Consider the following 19,041-nt stretch of genomic DNA (forward strand, 5'->3'; position numbering starts at 1 on the left):
CAGAATCTGAAACAGGCTCCAGCCTCTGTCTGAGCCATCAGCACAGACCCTGACATGGGCTCAAACTCCAGAATGGTGAGATTGTGCTTGAGCCAAAGTCGGACGCTTAACCGATTGAGCCACCCAGGCACTCCCACAAACGTGATCTTTGACCCATATCTGGGCCACAGATGTTTTTTTGTTTGGCCAGTGTAGTGATCTTAAAACTTAAAATATTTTATATAAAACCTGAATTTAGGTTTCTCATGATGAGTCAGAGGTTCTGGCACCACTGAACCACTACAACATTCCTTTAGAGCAACAGTTAGTTGGAACTAAATAGCATAGCAGTCAGGAAAGAGCCCAGTCTTTGCCTCCATGTCCAGGGACTTCACCAAGAGAGAGGACTGCCTTCTACAATGGAGTACATGTAAAGAACGGTATGATACAGCTGAAGACTCATAAAGGGAACTCTGTTTTATTTGAAAACGTCTCATATATTTTGAATATTTAGATATGACACATTACTGAATTTTCCAGATTATTAAAGCAGTCTTTCTGTGTTGTAAGTTTTAGAAGGAATGTTTGTAATAATGCTTATTAATATATGCCTTTTTTAATGGTTTAGGGCTCTTAATATGAACACAAATAGTTGTACTCTCTGTAGTACAATTTATCAAGTAAGAGTTGAATTAGGATACCTCCAGATCTCTTCTAAATGACTAGGTGCTCAATTGACTTTGAGTTTTGTCATTTTTATTTCAGCTGCAAATATCTTACACTTTCTAATAGTCTTGGAAGTAAAGTGTATTAGGCATTGTGAGATTTCTAAAACTCAAGTTTTTTAACTTCTTAGTTTATAAATATGTTCTGGATGGTTGAGGTTGGAAGTAATCTGATCTCAGATAAATAGCAGATTATTGTTTCCTTTTTAGGACATGGAATTATACCCAATATTTTTTTTTCTTTCAAACACAGACATCTTTTTCATCGAAAAAGTGGGCTGTAGTTGTTTTTGTTAATGTCACATTGCAGATAGACTGTTTTAGATATTTTTCAATGAGTTTTGAGAAATTCATCAGGTAATACATAGGCTCAAAAAAAGTAATTACTTCAAAAGTGATACTAATAAATAGCTTTCTCAGTTTCCATTGCATTTGAATTGGTCTAGGCTGAACTGGAAGAATAGTGGAGCTTAAAGAATACAAATGTCTTTGGTGGCCTTTACTGCTTGCTGAATGATTATACAAATAAATTGATTTTTTTGTTTTGTTTTGTTTTTGGACTAAGGAAGATCTTTTGAAGTAGATAGTGTTTGTAATATCAGGTTTCTGCCCAAGGGAATATTTATTGTTCTTACAATACTAACTATGGACAGTTAACAAAAGTTGGTGGGAAAAATTAGGAATAGAGGCTTCATGTAAAAAAAATTTTGGTCCACTAGTAAAAGGCTGGGCCCTTTGTAACATCTGTACTTTGGAATTGATGTTAGTAATAAGAGTCATATGACCCAGGCTCAGTAGTTTGTCTATGGACTTTCCCGGTATAGATCTGTGGAGGTAAAATACAGGGCTTTACCTGTAAGAACAGTAGTCATTAGAGGTAGGGATTTAGGGAAGGGAAAGAAATAAAGTGATTAAATGAATGTACATTTATATTAATTAATTATGTTTATATTAATATATATTAAATTTAATTCATCTTCAAATTTTTTAAAAGATGTAAGATACCTTAGTAATTTTGTAATAGGGTACAATTTTATTACCAAGCTGATACTTGCCTTAACTCTGAAGCAAAATATTTATTTACACAAAGTACCAGACTCCCTGTCCCTAATAATTTATTTTGGGGATTTTTACCTCTAGGAGACAGCCTAATACGTTGGCCTAGTAATTAACAAAAAGGAAAATGGTTAATTGTTCTCAATAGGGCAAAAATAAGTCAAGTAAAACCAAGAAGTCAGATAAAGGCAAGACAAGAAGTGAAAGTTAGAAAACAGTGTGGCATATATGTGGTGAGGATTGGAGTGAGAAGGAAGAAAAGGTTCACCCGCACTTTGTTATTTCTGGTAGTGAGAGGGCTTTAAAGCTTCAAGTCTTGAAGTGGCAAGGCTTTAAAATATAAATGGCTTTGCAAATAATAACAAAAAATGGGAGCGCTCAGGTAAGTAGTATAACACTCATAACTTGGTGCTGTGTACTCGTGAGCTTGTTTTGTTTTTGTTTTAGTTGGTAAAAAAGTATAAGTAGTTAGGAATTAAGCATAATTATTTTTTACAATATTTGCATTCAATAGGAATTAGGATAACAGTATACAGAGTTGTGGTGTGAGGTCATTCTGTGATCTTCCTGCCTACAAAGAAGAAACGTACAGCATCATTTGTAGGAAAACATGATTATTGATTAAATGTCCTAGAAGATTGCTGGGTGAACTGAAAGTTTTGGGAACATTTTTCATTAAAAACTCAAAAAGAAGAAATAATGATTGGGACAGAAAAGCTACAACTAAATTAGTGGTTCTCGAACTGTTGTGTTATGGAACTTTTGTGGCTAGTCCCTCAGCCAGTACCAAGATGCTTTACTAAAAATATGCCGTCCTTTTCTTAATTATCGGAAGAAATTAATACACTTTTCTAAATATTTTTATTTTGTAAATCATTCTAAAACTGGTAGTTATCTGTACGATAAAGTGATTGCTGATTTAGAAATAATGTATTAGTTATTTTATATTTAATATCAGTAATATGCACCTTAAAGAACAGAATGACTTCTAAGTGCTTCACCACCTGACCTGGCTTGCAGTTCACTCATCTTAGTAAAAATAGGTTCTCTTCAAGTATTCTTTGAGGCAAGATACCCAATGTCTCTGAGGCTGTGGCTTGCAGGAGGCTTAGAGCACGGTAAAAGCACAGGCATTGGAATTAGCAGACCCAGGATTCAAATTCCATCCTTGCCACCTACTGACTCTAGGAGTTTAAACATGCTTCTTAAACTCTCCAAACCACAAGTTTTGGTTTTATCAAATTTTTGTTTGAAGATTAAATGAGATATAATGTAGGTGAAGTGCTTGAGCCATAGTATTTGGCACACAGTAAGCACTCAGAAAATGACATTTACACTGAAAATTGAGGGAGATGACAAGAACCCTGAACCTTGAGCATCCCCTTGTCCCTAATAGTCTGGTGTTCAAGAAGTCAACCTCTAATGCTCTGTTTTACTTATTGGTTCTCTTACTGGACTGAAGGAAGAGCATACCGATGTAATATATTACTGGTTAATGGTTTTAACCTTTATTATTAATAGATTAATAATAATTTTTATATATTATTTAACAAACAATAAAATTTATTAATAAATTTTTAACAGTTTAAGTTGATAAAAGAAATTGCTGACTGATTTTTTAAATATTAAATAACTTGTTTATTTGTATAAAATTGCATTTGCAAACTTAAGTTTGCATATTGCAAATGTGGAGATAGCCAAATGTGGAGATAGTTTATAGAATGTATATGCTGAGCATTTGCAATCTGCAATTACAGGCTTGACACTATTGAGTACAGGACTATTCCCTAGCCAGAAGGATAAAAATAGACTAGCTTACACATCAGTTAGCTATTAGATTATTTTCAATGAGTTGGTAAGAGTTCTGTATACAGTTTTAATAAATTTTGCCTTTATATTCTCTATATGAATTATTTCAGACCAAAATCAACTAAATTAAGGACAGCTACCTATATTTTAATATATTTCTGTGGAAGTGCTAATAGAATAATATTTGAGTGCAGCTGTATTTTCATTAGACTGTGTATGCAGATGACTGTATATGTCACATGACTGTATTCTCATGGGCCATAAGGACTCATACTCATTGGGTCTATTAAACATCCATCAAATGATTAAGAATTGTGATATTTCCCACATGAATTATCATTCTTAGTTGATGTGATCCATTATTTACAACTGAAATTTTGTGTTTAGAATATGATAGGACTCTCTTTAAGGGCTGCACACATTTTTTTCAAAAGCTATACTTCCCTCACCCCTACCAGTTGCAGTTTTAACTGAATATATAGAGGTGAAACAGGACAAAAACATAATTACTTAGAGAAGAGATTTTTCAGGGACACAGTGATGAGTAAAGGCAAGAATTTTAGAAAACAAATAATACTCGATGTGCATAACTTTTCCCTGATAGTTTTGTTTGACCTGTATCCAACTTCAAATACATATACCTTAAATTAATATTAATGAGATAACACTTAATTTGTTTTACCAAACTTTTTAAAATATTCTTTACAGGAGGTTCAGCAACATCAGATGACCATGAATTTGATCCATCAGCTGACATGCTGGTTCATGATTTTGATGATGAACGAACATTAGAAGAGGAAGAAATGATGGAAGGAGAAACAAACTTCAGTTCTGAAATAGAGGATCTTGCAAGGGTAAATAACAGTAAGAGCTAGAGTATGAAATAGTTAATGGCTTTTTTTGCGTCGAGAAATTTGAAATTTTCATTCTCTACCTTTGTTTTTGGGGAAGATTGGTGTTATATATAATTGATAGTGAAAAATTCTATGTGGTTGTAGGCGGCATATTTATCGTTTGAAATGAAAGGCATTTAAAAAAATAACTTATGTGGAATAGAATTAAAATAGTTATTTCGGTAAAAACGTCACGAATATCTGGTCAAAAATAGGCTATAAAAATATGCTGAATTTCTTCTTACATACCTCTGTCATCCCTCAGTTATTGACTTTTACTTGTACCCTTTCAGAGCCAAAATTTCTTTTTTTTTCTTTAAATTTTTAACACTTTTGTATTATTTTTGAGAAACAGAAAGAGACAGAGTGTGAGCAGGGGAGGGGCAGAGAGAGAGGAAGACAATCTGAAGCAGGCTCCAGACTCTGAGCTGTCAGCACCGAGCCCAGTGTGGAGCTTGAACCCACAAAACCATGAGATTCTGACCTGAGCCGAAGTCAGATGCTTAACTGACTGAGCCACCCAGGCATTCCAAGTCAGAATTACATCATGTTTCTCATTTCCCGTTTATTCTGTAAAGTACTCTGGATAGTTTATGTCCCTTCTATCAAGATGACTAATGATCTTACTATTCTATTCATCATTTTTCTCTATTCTCAACCATATTCAACAGTTACTGCTCTCTTTTACTTGAATTCTGGGTATCCTAATGTCCAGTTTTTCTTATTTGTTTCTATTCAGTATTCTTTACAGACTCCTTTTCCTTCATCAAAGGATTAAATTTAGAATTTCCTAATTCTCAGTTCTGAACTTCTCTTCTGTCTATAAATCAGTGCTCTTCAGAATGTAGTATGAGGGTCACCTGCTTCAGAATTGCTCATGGACTTAAGAAATGCAGATTTCTATACCTCTCCCCAGGCATATAACTGGAATCTTTGTGGGGTGTATACATGAAATTTGGAAATTACTAAATTAGGTGATGTATTCTAATCCATTCCCATGGTGTCAGTATTACTTATTTTTCTAGCATTAATCTATTCCCTGTCAGTAATTTTATTTAACCCCCTGCTTGACATTTCTGCTTGGATATCTCTGTAGACATCTTTAAATTTTAAGTGTCCAAACAGAACTGTTGATTGATCTACTTCCTCCATCTGTTCCTTCCCTGTCTTCAATGGAATAAAAAATGGCACTCTTTTACCTTATTGCCTAAATCAGAAATCAGGAATTTCTCTTCCTTCGTTCCAGTGCTCCATCCTGAATAAGCCTCTCATTTCTTTCCACAAAGATACCTCTTATCTGACTGTTGTTCTGTCTCTGCTGCCACTCTCTAGCCCAGGTCATGGTCATTTCTAGCCTAGCCTGTTATGGCTTCCTAACTGGATTTTCCATTTCCTCTTTTACCATTCTTCCCTCCAATATATTTCTATAATAGCCATGTTGGTATTTTCGAAATATAAATGCATTTGTGTCAGGCTTTTATTATAATCTTTCAGTGGCCTTCTGTTAACATGGGAAAAAAATCCAAATTCTTGACCTGGCCAGCAAGGCCCCTGTCATGCTATTACATAGCCACATCAGCTGCTTCTGTTCTTAGATATGCTGTTTCTTCTTGCTTCAAGGCCTTCAACCCTTTCCTACTCCTCCATATGTGCTTTCTGAAGCTGGTTCCTTATCCCCTTAAATCTGGGCTTAATGTTGCCTCCTCAGAATGACCTTAACCTATCCCCAGTTAGCCCCATTCAATGCTTTCTTTATAACCAACACAGTTTGTAATTATATGTTTGTCTGATTGTCTGTATCCTCCTTTAGTTCCATGAGAGGAGTGACAGTGTTTTATTCACCAGTGTATTTCCTGATCCTTAGCAAGAGTGGTCAAACTTATAGAATGAAAGGATAAATCACTCTGGTATGCTCTTATTAAAATGTATTGTGTATATGATCTGTAATCCATGACAAAAAGAACATACAAAATAAGTAAAGTGTAGTATCAGCCTTCACATAATATTGTGGAAAAATGAATTCTTGTACTTTTATAGTAATAGTGTGTTTCCAAATTTTAGTTTTTATATTGTACATTTAAGGAACTAGAAAAGGAATCCTTTTACTATCTAGTCAAATCTTGTCAGATGGCCCCTTTTTGGATCTTTTAGTAATTAAAGCTAGCTTAATCCACAGTGCCTAAGCAGTTCAATATTTTATTATTTTAAGCCAGAAAACAGAGTTGGTCTTAGTGACAGTGATGTATAGTTGTTATAAAAGCTTTTCAAGAAAGAGTTAAAAAGCACATGAAGAGCCTGGAGTCAAAACTGTTCTTTACAAGAGACTGGGAAGTCATTCAGGAGACCATTATAGTTTGTTTGAGTGACTCAGGACCTATATAGCGAACATCAGAGGAAACGGTTGATTTAGTAATCAAACACAGTCACTTCATATATTTATTAAATGGAAGGCAGTTATTTGCCTATATTTCACAGAAACTTCTATCTCTTTAGATGTATTTTCATTTCTGCATAACACATCCGTGGGATGACACTGAAAGGGGGAAAATCTTATATATTCCATTTTCTCACACTCTACATTGCTCAAATAACTGAGTAAGTAGTCACTCAGGAGGAGATAATCAGTACAGGTTGTGTGGTAGAATGATTATTCTTTTTTTGTCCTGTTTCTGAAAATAGGCTATTACATTTAATTAGCACAAAATTGCTAATGGCTTTGCTAAAATTTTGGGCATGTTGTTGTTTCCTATTTATCCTTTATTCTTTCTCCTCTGGTCTTTTACAGCCTCTTCACATTTGTTTTCAGGTGACCCTTCCTTAGGAAAAAGAATTTAAAATAGAATTATTCATAGAGGATATAAAAACGAAAAAAAGATAGGGGAACCAATCTTTTATCATTCTCTTCAAGCAGATAGTTGTAGACCTTTTCAAATGCTTCTAACTTTTCCCAAAATAATTAAGACTTAGGTTTAAGTTGTGCATAATCACCAATGCTTTCATCTGTAACCTGCAGCTAAGCTAGTTTAGAGCCAGTGTGTTGTGTTTCTTAAAGTTATAAACTTTAGGTATGAACCAAACCAAATTGGGTTTTGTTTTTATTTAAGAAATGAGCCAGATTTTCTCATTGATTACTGATTTTCTTTTATACAAATGAAACATTACAGTTCTGTCAAGAATCAGGTGATTTTTTACCTGGCATGTTGGTTATATGGAATGGACTTTTGATGTAGTTTTGACAGAATTCTGACTGGTGATTTATTCAGGAGTTGTAAATAACTGCATGAGGTGTAGTTCTAAGTTCATGCAGTTTGACATCTAAAGTTTTAAGTGAGAAGTAGCTTATTGTAGAAGCTTTGATGTTTGTTGTGTCATTTCAGTACAGTTCAGTGCAGGATGAGTCTTAGCATAAAACTTCTATAAGTTTAGCATTTGAATATTTAAATAGAATTAGATATAGAGGTTAGAATTTATTGTGGTGATCTTAGAAGGGGTATCAGAATCATTCCTGTAGTGAATATACTTTTGTTTGCTACGAGTAGCAATATGCAGGTTGGCTTAACTCTTTTTCAAATGTACGCTTAAAATTTAGTCTGGTTTTGAATGGCACAATTGTAGCAGTCTGTTTGGGAGAAGAGGGATCAGGATCAGCTATATCTTTATGTATTTATCTATATTTTTTTAAAAAATCACATTATAACAATATTATACTTAATACTCACTTTGAAGTGCTAGACACATACCATCTGGAGAATCTCCAGAACTAGAAAATAAAGATTAAAATGTGAGAGTGTTTTTTTAAGTATACACATGACAGGAATTATATAGAATGAAAAGAAACCCTGGTGTGGGGGTTATAAAGAACACTGCCTGCATCCCTTTATAGTTTTTCTTACAGTGAAGCCCCAACAACCCCAAGAGGTTGATTACCTTAGGAATGGTTTCTCTAGCCCAGTCTGGATGTGTAGTCTCTTAAGCCATCCTAGCTGGAAATCAGTCTCTCTCCTCCTCCCTCCCCTCTTCCTTTAGTAGCATTTACTGTTAAATTGGTTGTTGTGGTACAAGGTATAAGAAGAGTACTGTGTCCATCCACCAAAAGACCCTTGAATAGCCAGTATCTGCTGTCCTGTGCAGTCGTTTCTAAAAGACTAACCTGATACGAAGCTGCGAGGGACCCACTCCCCTATGGCCAGCAGATGGACACCACTCTAACCTTAATATAGTGCTGTAGTTATTTGGTAACTTTATTGTTTTGAAGTTAAATGGCAGATTTAATTCAGATAAAATGTCTTTTGAAACATCTGTTCTTTTTACCTCCAGCTAGCTTCCCTTTAGGTTATACAGACATAATTGCTTCTCTTTTTGTTACAGTGCTTAGCTTATTTCTTAAAGCACGGTATGCAAGTATAGTCCATGGTCCTGTATTTTTATTCATTTTGTGTTGTGTTCATATCTTCCATATATTTCATTTATTTACGGAGAACGAGCGTGCGCATGCACGTGCACTATGCAATGCAAGCAAGAGAGGTGCAGAAAGAAAGAATCTCAAACAGGCTCCACTCTGTCAGTGCAGAACCCATCAAGGGGTTCAATCCCATGAACTGTGAGGTCATGACCTGAGCCGGAGTCAAAAGTCAGACACTTAGCCAACTGAACCACCCAGGCACCCCTTCCTTATATGTTTTATTCCTTATATTTCTCCAGGTTTTGAGGAAGTCAATATATGTGCAAGTATATGTAAAGGTCCTGTGAAACATTCAGACTACCTGGTTCAGAACTCTACTGCAAATGTGTGACTTCAGACAAGTTACTTAGAATCGTTAAGCGTCAGTGTTACTACAAGGATGATATACATAAAACATTTAACCTAGTGCCCTATGTGATAATCACTCAATAAATCTTAGTAGTTATTATCATTCATAAAATTCTCAAAGATACTTGTAACCCCCAAACTATGAAATTCCACTCTACTTAACCCATAATTTTTTTCTTTCATTTTGTTTTTTTTATTCTGTATTTATATACTACACTTGTATGAATGATAATAAGACAGTACTACTTTATTGTGTTTCAGTTTAACTTGAGGAAAGTCCCTTATTAGTACCTTATAGAACACAGACTTTGACAGTGTAAGTTAGTGAGAGATTATCTGGAACAGGTGATATATATAGGCAGGGCCCAGTATAATAATGTACTGAGTCAGCCACATATTATTCAGCTTTTAGTCTTTTTTCAGAGGCAAATGACAAGGGACATTTGTTTTATAGGATATCATTACTGTTTATATCAGTATATTTGGAGGCAAATAATTGAAATCCATTTTGAACTTACTTAGACAAAGTGAGGAATTTAAGGCTCATGTAATTTTAATAAGGGTGGGGAGATATCTAGTTCTTAAGGACACAAGTGCCACCAGAAGGTAGTTTGTTTCTGCTGTTCTACATGGTGGCATCCTTTTTCAGACCAACTTTCTTTATATGCTGTCAGTTTCCAGGTCTCCAAGATGTACTGCTTAAGATACTCTGTGTTTTTTTAGCTGCTGTTGGTACAAATCTGGAAACAAACTATGGCCAGGCATGGGTCGCATGCCCATTCCAAACTTATGGCCAGGAAATGCAGTGATTCCAATTGGATCTGATGCTATATAGTCCAGAAGGTGAGCTCTCAATCAAAATACATGCTTGGAATGAAGGAAGAAACATTCCTAAAAGAAGATGAATATAGAAATAGAGAAAGGATTTGAGGGGGTGGGGAAGACAACAATAAATTATCTTTACAGGGTACTTGTTAAATGCTGTGTACATCCATTAGTGCATAGTAGGGACATAATAAATGCTACTTGAATTTAAAACTGAGGATTCCTCAGCAAAGTTGATTTGGATTTTACTGTAGTATTGTAGCTCAGTGTTTGCTGCAAGATCTTCACTTTATACCTTAGTTCAAGTAAGGTATCTTTTATACTAGTGTCAAACTCAGTCTTGTATTCCTCTGTAGGTCTTGATTGTTGCTTACTAACTTGATATTAGATGACAGAGGTTATGTTAAAAGTTGATACCTAAGCAAAAGCATAAAACCACTATATACTTTTGTTGTTTACTCTTAAGCAAGCATTTCCTCAGTGGAATGGGCAAGGATATTTCATTACATGTGATAGAATCCACCTAAAATTAACTTTGAAGTTTATTAGAACTTTATTGTTCCTAATTTTTTGTTTTAATATTTCTTAGAACTGTTTTAGAAGTCATATGAATGTGTATCTGAGTATAAGTGTCACCAAGACCTCTTAATTACTCTTTACTAAAGGTTAAATCCTGTTGATATCTTTAAGGTCCCTTGAGTTTTTTCTTTACCACATCATCTAATTTAACTAGTTTAGGCTCTAATTATACTACACGTGAATGATAGCAGTGGGTTTCAACCCAGCTCTCTCTGGCAAACTAAATCTTCCCCTGACTGCCGAAGTCCATCTTGAACGTTTTGTTACGTGTATTATCTTCCCTAAGCTATTCCAGTGTCAGTCACTGCTCAACAGTTACTCTGAAATATGGAGTCAAAAGTAGAGTATAACACTTTCTACTAGAAACTAAGTAAAACTAGAGAAGGTAGGTAAAAATACAAGGTCTTACTTATTTTAGTTACTACAGTTGCCTTCTACTCTAATCAGGGTAACCTGTGCATTTTTGTTTCTGTATGTGTGCAGTAATTATTTCCTCTGACTTGAGTGACTTAATTTTTTTTAATGTTTTATTTACCTCTGAGAGAGAGAGAGAGAGACAGCGTGAGCAGGGGAGGGTCAGACAGAGAGGGAGACCCAGAATCCGAAGCAGGCTCCAGGCTCTGAGCTAGCTGTCAGCACAGAGCCCGATGCAGGGCTTGAACCCACGAACTGTGAGAAAATGACCTGAGCCAAAGTCAGACGCTCAACTGACTGAGCCACCCAGGCACCCCTTGAGTGACTTTTCTTTATCTGCCAGTTCTGTTACTGTTTCTTCATATTCTATCGACTCTCCTCCAAATGTATTGTGATCAACCACTCTTTGCTCTGTTCTCTGTTTAGTCAATATTAGAAGTGTTGCTAAATTTTTCTTAGAGAAATGAAAAATGAGTCACTTTTTTTTTTTAGGGAACTTTTTATTGCTTTTATGTACAGAAGACTCAAAAGTATACATTTAGTCCAGCTTGGTGGACAGTTGTTTAGCTTTTGTCTTTTCTAGCTTGGCAGTGTGAGCCACTGACATTGCCTCTAGGATGTTGCCTCCCCAGTGATGGCAGATCTCATCATCTCTGTCATGGTAGTTGGTCCTGATAGCTTCCACCAGCTTAGCCAGAGTTCCTTTGTCTTCCAGGTTAACCTAAGCGTGAAGGTGACAGTGGTGCAGGTCATTCTGTGGACCAGGTGGCCCAGTCTGGCCTTCCACTTGATAATGCAGTATAATTTCACAACACAGGACAGCCAGGAAGACAACCAGCTCAGTGGGATCCCCACAGCATGTGCAATCATTGTGTGCTGAGTCTTCTTGTTTTCCTTTAAGGTGGTGACAGTCTTAACCCCCGCTGGAAGGACAGACATCCTCTTAATGGGGACATCCCCTTTGTCAGCAGCTTTCTTTTCAGCCTGGGCCAACAGTCTCTGCTGCTTCTTTCTTCATCTTTGGTCTGTATTTGTGGGCCAGCTAAAGCAGTTAAGTAGCTGTTTGGTGGTCCAAGGCCTGGGTGAACTCATTAACCCCATGAGGCTCTTTCAGACATTTATAGAGAATAGCCCTTTGCTGCTGCAGTCGGACGTAGTGGGACCATTTGACAAAGCAGATGGGGGTTCCTTTAGGGCTAGATACCCTGTCCAGTACCAAAATTCTTGAGCCTTTTCTCAAATAGCAGGGGTTGACCACCTTCTTGGCTTTTGGCATCTTGGATGGCTGGAAGAGAGCTCAAGTGAATCATACTTCTTAAGTGCTTAGTTAGGAAGAAAAATTCTTGACCTAACCATGGAAATGAAACATTTCACATTCCTGATAGTGATTTTAAAAATTCCATGCAGTTAGTATGTCACCTATCCTTTTGACATATAACTGACCTAAATATCAAGATGTTAGTGATAAGCTTTATTAGAGATAATAATCAAGCTTTATTACCTCTCATTGTAAAGGAACTTTGCAGGTATCTTAGACTGTAAGATAAATGATTCTCAAGGTAATCTCATACCAAGAGCATCAGTATCACATGACACATATAGAAAGTGCAGATACTCAGGCCCCACCTCTGCCCTACTATAGTAGAAACTCGGATGGGGCCCAGCATTGTTTTGATAAGCCCTCAAGGTGATTCTATTACCCATGAATATGAGAGACCAAAGGTAGAGAGCCTGAGGACATTTGATTGATGACCAACCTACTTTGTATGTTCTTTTCAAAATATTAGTTAACTCACTTAAAAAATCAGACGTAATAGCAATCTATATTAGGGAAGTTTTAAAGATGAGATAGTTATGAAACAGCCTCTTCACGAGTTCTTAAATTCTGTGTAAATGTTAGTTGCAGACTTAGGCTGGAGCTTTTTTGGTGTGGTTCTTGTTCATAGTAGTGACTACCATTGTCAGACCCTCTAATTTGTGGTACAGAATGAGTTTATGGAAAATATGAGCTGGGATTAGGTCTAGGTATTATAGAAAAGTCTCTCAGGGCCTGAGGTTTCTTTATGCTTGGTTTTACTTATAAATAAAGGTAGTAAACACTCCCACTGGTACTTTTAAAGATCTGTTGAGATTGCATAATATTCTTCCTCTGCTTTTGTTCTGAAGAGAGATAGAATAAGATAGTGGAATCAAAGCACTTAATCACAAACGCACATAGAAGACACTTTAGGGCAGCTGTTTGTTATTACTGTGTATACAATCAACCTTTTCTGTATCTTTCTCTTATTCTACTTTCTTGATTTTGAAGTTCTGTTTTAGTTCTTAAATCCTGATTTTCTAATTCCAAATTTCTGTGCTGTACCAAGTCCTTGGTACATGGACCAGATCTCTGCATGGATTAAATGCTTGAACACATCAAGCACTGTTTGCATTATTCACTTTGAGAATCACAGTAGGAGATGTCAGTTAAGTGTGCCAGCTGGTCATTCAGCTGGAGTGGTAGTACTTTACCCATTACAGTTCTACTTTTCAGGTTGTGGCTGTTGCAAGTCACCAAGGTTCTCAGAATTGATTTCTCTTAGAAACAGATTCACAGATTAATATATAATAACTCAAATATCCATTTAGAATGAAATACAAGTGTTAAAAAGCATTTTCTTCCTACCTCTTTCTATAAGAACATTTTTTCAAATTATAAGCATTAGTTGCTTCCGGCACACAAATTCTGAGTGATGGGAATTAAATGTATGATCTAAGCACTTAGTGTCATCAGGTTATATCATCCAATCTGATGTACCCATCTCTATTGGAACATTGTATTTATTAACACATGGGCGACTTGTTTCTGTCCAGTGAATAATGTTCTAAGACTTCTGGAGACATAAAAAGCATGTTTTGTTTCATGATTACCCTTCTTGTAGGTTCTAACTGCCTGTTAAATTCTTCTCAGAGAAGTAGGGGAGGAGGGAGAGGAGGAGTTGTAGAAAGAGGGTGTGCTTGAATCTGTGTGTAATATGTTCAGGTGATTTGGATTACATTTTCTTTTTATAGTCAAAATGTTCTCCTATTTCTCAGATACTTTAGGTCACTTGATTACTGATTATTAGAGTACCTTCTATAGAAAACTTGATTTCATTTCATTGGATATGGTTATTTCTTCATTTCACCCTTAGGAGTTATGTTTTTTATGGGAATTAGGAGTGACCCCTGAAGAGTATAGACTTTTGGAATTAGACTTGAAATCTGGCTCTACTCTTTGTAATCTGTATCATTTTGGGGGAAATTGCTTAATCTGTCAGCCTCGGTGTCTCAGCTGTTCAGATGGGGATAATGTAACAGTTTTGTAAAATAGATGGCAAGGATTGCATGACATAATTTTATATATGATTATACGTAACCCTAGAAAAGAATGTATGGCTAATGTAATCCAGTATTATCTTTGTATTATCATTACTGTTTCTTTTAATGTGTTTGGGCTGGAATGTGAGTCACCTACTTTACGTGGTTTGTTAATTTCATTTATTGTCTCTTTTCTAATTATTCTATTTTTGGACTCCCAAATTATGTATGGTACTCTTAAGTGTGAGCATCTATACATAGTGTTAACTGTCAGCGTACATTTATTGAATTGACTGCACAGAAGAACAGTTCTAAACCAATGTTACTTTTTATTATACTTAAAGGTGTTATTGTTAGCAATTAGAATTGGTCAGTCTCTTAGAGAAATTCTTGAAAGACTAGGATTTTCCTAGGTTTCAGAATTATTTTGGCTTACCTTGTATGATTTAGGTATTCTTGATACAGATCTAAAAGTATTCTGTGTGGAATTAAGGCTGTAGATTTGTGAATTACAGGGAAATGAAATAATCACTTATTCAGAAATTAACTTCTATTTGGTCTGTTTAGGAAGGAGACATGCCAATTCATGAACTTCTCAGTCTTTATGGTTATGATAGTACTATTCGACTACCTGAAGAAGATGAGGAGGAGGAGGAAGAGGAAGAAGAAGGTGAAGATGATGAAGATGCTGATAACGATGATAACAGTGGCTGTAGTGGGGAAAATAAAGTAAGGTCATACACCGAAGTTTTAAGATTGTAGTCTTTATTCTTCTATACCAGTAATTTATTAATACTGGGAGTCACCTGTAATCTACTCCTGAGGAAGTAATAGTTTTATCTGTGTCATTCTTTTCAGTGTCTCTTGTAAGTAAATTTGTACTAACTTAAAAATACTGTTTTCAAGTAATAAAGGCTAATTGGTAGTTTTGTATTCAGTTTTCTTATTTTGTTTTAAAATAATTTGATTTATAGAGAAGCTCAAAGATAGTATAGAGAGTTCCTATATAGTTTTCACTCGACTTCCCCTGTTTATATCTCATATAACCATGATATATTATCAAAAGTAAGAAATTGACACTGGTACTATACTATTAATTAAACTGTAGACAATTCGGATTTTGCCAGTTTTTCCACTAATGTCCTATTTTCTGTTCCAGGATCCAACCCAGAATACCATAGTGGAGTTAGTATATTTATTTTAGTCTTCTAGGTATATTTGGAGTACTGTAATCTTTTATCTGCAACAGTTTTTCTTATGTCTTAAGGAAATTTAATTTTTTTTATTCTACAGGAAGAGAATATAAAGGACTCATCAGGTCAAGAGGATGAAACTCAGTCTTCCAATGATGACCCGACACAATCTGTTGCTTCTCAAGATGCCCAGGAAATAATCCGGCCTCGTCGATGTAAATATTTTGATACAAGTAAGTATCATTGGTTGCTGTTGTTTAGATCATTTTTACTGTTTACTCTTGAAATCTCGCTGAACGATAATAGGTTTTGTTCTAGGCTATTAGCTTAGCAGTTCTAGGGCCCCGTTGTCCATGAGTAGATTGCAGTAATAGTTGCATCACTGTACTACTTGATTTTGAATGTGTTCCTCCCCTCCCCCCCCAGTGAATTCAGTTTGTTACATGGTCATCATTTTTTTTTTAATTTCTCCTGTATTTTCCTCGGCTGTCATTTTCTATTTCCTTGGCCTTTTAGCCTTTTTTAGCTGTATTCAGAAGTATTGCCTTCTCTAATCAGTGGTTCCCAGTTCTAAAGAAGTGGTTTACTCTTGAGGTGATAATGTTATACACAGAGAAAACTCTCTTAATTTTACTTAAATGTACAGTTGCTATCTAGTCAGAGAGACCAGTAGTCGAGACAACATTTAATGTATGTATCTTGAATATTTGCATGCTTCATTTGCTCCATGGTATTTCATCCTAAGCAGGAATCATTACTGTAGATGAAATCTCTTTGATAAGAAAAAGACAACCACTAGTGTTATTTAAACTTGTGGTCTAAATTTCTGTGCTTTAAAAGACAGAAAAACACTCAACAGCCACCTGTCATGAAATGTGTGGTAATGTAATAACTGATTAAACATGGCTACTGCTTCATGTGGAGGATTCCTTTTACATACTTAGTTTGGATGTGAATGTAATGCTGCTAATATTTTATTGTGAGTTTGGATCAAAGATCTGGTCCAATTGAAAAGAAAGTATCAATGTAAAAAGAGATTGGTTACTGAAATTATTGTGTTAGTTTTTAAGTTTGGGGAAAATCTGGTGTTTTTCCTTTTCTTAGATAAGTTGCCAAAGTTTGGATAAAAGTGGGATATAAGTGACTGCATCCTAAAATAATATTTATTTCATACTTCTGATCTGGTATTTCAGTTGTGATGCATGGAAGCTATGTATATATACTGCCTATCTTAGCTTTTCCATAGGAAGATTTAATTTCTGAATGTAATTTACCTTTTTGAACTTTATATGATGCCATTTTACAGTTGGGAAGATGCTGAAAAATGTAATAGTTTTTAGATTTCCTGTCCCTTTATATAAACACATTTTTACTCCAAAATGTAAACAGACAGCAGCTTGCCTGCTCTCAATAAAATGGAGGTTGAGGAGAATGGAGGTCTTCATACATAGCCTCCCTTCACACTCCCCACAAAGTGCTGCTGAAAAGTTCTCAGTATCTCAAGGAGCTCTGATTGGAAACTACTGTTTTTGTTCTGTCCACATTCTCACTTTATTAGGGAAGAAATTGAGCTCCTATAATTCTGTATGGTTCTGTCACCAGACAGAATTGGGTTCAGGAACAGATAATCTTGACTCTAATTAAATTTTTTTTTCTTATATTTTTGTAGGAAATCATTGCCTAAGGATACAGTTTTCTAAGATTGGAATTGTCATAGAAGGTTTATGGGTTGTTTTGCTGTTTTAAACTGATAGGGTATTATTTGATTAGAAGTATGTTGGCCCTATTCTGCAAGTACTTTTAGGCATACTTAAATGTTTGATGGTAGGTATAAAACTAATATACAGATATGCAGATGTGGACAGGAAAAACAATCAATTTAGGATATTGTCTTATTTATTCTAGATAGTGAAATAGAAGAAGAATCTGAAGAAGATGAGGATTATATTCCATCAGAAGACTGGAAAAAGGTAGTTAGAGCCATATTTTCCCAAAATTTAGGTAAATTAACTTTAAAAAACAATTATTATTTTACTAGCTATGTATATTGATAAAGTTGAGGTAAGCCCTTTTTTAAATGTTTGGTAGATGTTTAGATTTCTCTTCAGTATATCAAAGTAAGAATACTTATTTTTTTATAAAATAAAATAATGGCATAGAAAGAATTGGACTTTATTTTGAGCAAATCAGTCCCAAACCAAGAACAGATATTGCAATTTCGAACTAGCACCAATTCAGATCTTTTTGCACTGTAAAACGTATCACAAGTGAATGTTTTCTTATACTTGGGAAAGCAATTGAGGCTTTGGTTTTTTAAAGTAGCTTTTGTTTAATAATTTAAATTATAAGTTTTTCCATCCCATATTAATGTTGATATTTACAACTCAAAGTATATTGGGTGAAGGGACAGATTTGAGCTTCTCTATAACTACTCATAATAAGTTAATTTTTAAAATGAATCTAAAGATTATATATTGACCTAAGTTTTTAATTATAAAATTATAAACCGTACAACTTAATTTTACAGATAAGTAGTAGAATTAAATTTAAGCTGTTGCAAAGCAGTTGAACTTACTAGGAAAATGTGTCAAAATGTCCTGTAGAATTGATTAGAGCAAATCATTTATATAGAAGAATGATATTCTTTGTATTTTTTTTAATGTTTATTATTTTGAGAGAGAAGACAGCAAGCAGGGTAGGGGCAGAGAGAGAGAGACACAGATCTGAAGCAGGCTCCTGGCTCTGAGCTATCGGCACAGAGCCCAGTGCAGAGCTCGAACTCAAACCGTGAGATCATGACCTGAGCCAGAGTTGTCTGCTTAACTGACTGAGCCACCCAGGCGCCCCTCATTCTATTTTTTTTTAATGTTTATTTTAGAGAGAGAGAGAGCAAGTGCATGCAGCAGGGAGGGGCAGAGAGTGGGACAGAGGGAATCCCAAGCAGCTTTCAGTACAGAAACATGGGGTTCATTCTTCTGAACTGTGAGATCATGACGTGAGCCAGAATCAAGAGTTGGATGCTCAACCAACTGAGCTGAGGTGCCCCTAAGTGATGTCACTCTTCATTGAGACAGATCACTCAGTTTTGCTCTTAAAAACTACATTGAGCGTTTTTGGTGGTTTTTCTTTTTCCCCTAGGACCGGTTTCAGATTTCAGTGCATAAACAATCATAAACATTTATTTCTTTGGAAGCAGAGTAGCTCTAAACATCAAAATTAGTGGACTAGCTATACTTTTTAAGTCATGATTTTTTAATTATTAATAGCTTTGAGTCTTCTCTGTGGGTTTTTTGTTAATTTTTTTAAGTTGGTTTAAAGTTTTTTGGTTTGGGATACCTGCGGCAGACTCAAGAGAGAGCTGACACCCTTGCTGATTAAAATAAGAGACCATCTTATATTTAAAAGAGTTTCTGTTAGGA

General features: G+C 35.3%; 1 protein-coding gene and 1 pseudogene across 10 annotated transcripts in view; one reads left to right on the forward strand and one right to left on the reverse strand.

The window, feature by feature from the left end:
• Window positions 1-19,041, forward strand: part of MIER1 (MIER1 transcriptional regulator) — a 59,203-nt gene that overhangs the window by 15,824 nt on the left and 24,338 nt on the right. For all 10 annotated transcript variants that reach the window (XM_039233440.1, XM_039233436.1, XM_039233431.1 and 7 more), the window contains 4 exons: window positions 4,278-4,423; window positions 14,997-15,158; window positions 15,723-15,855; window positions 17,528-17,592. In XM_039233440.1, the coding sequence (XP_039089371.1) occupies window positions 4,278-4,423; window positions 14,997-15,158; window positions 15,723-15,855; window positions 17,528-17,592 (506 nt within the window). The remainder of the gene's footprint in view (window positions 1-4,277; window positions 4,424-14,996; window positions 15,159-15,722; window positions 15,856-17,527; window positions 17,593-19,041) is intronic.
• LOC120232612 lies at window positions 11,629-12,366 on the reverse strand (annotated as a pseudogene).

The sequence above is a fragment of the Hyaena hyaena genome, unplaced genomic scaffold, assembly GCF_003009895.1.
Source record: "Hyaena hyaena isolate Hyena2069 unplaced genomic scaffold, ASM300989v1 scaffold_75, whole genome shotgun sequence".
NCBI classification, from domain to species: Eukaryota; Metazoa; Chordata; class Mammalia; order Carnivora; family Hyaenidae; genus Hyaena; species Hyaena hyaena.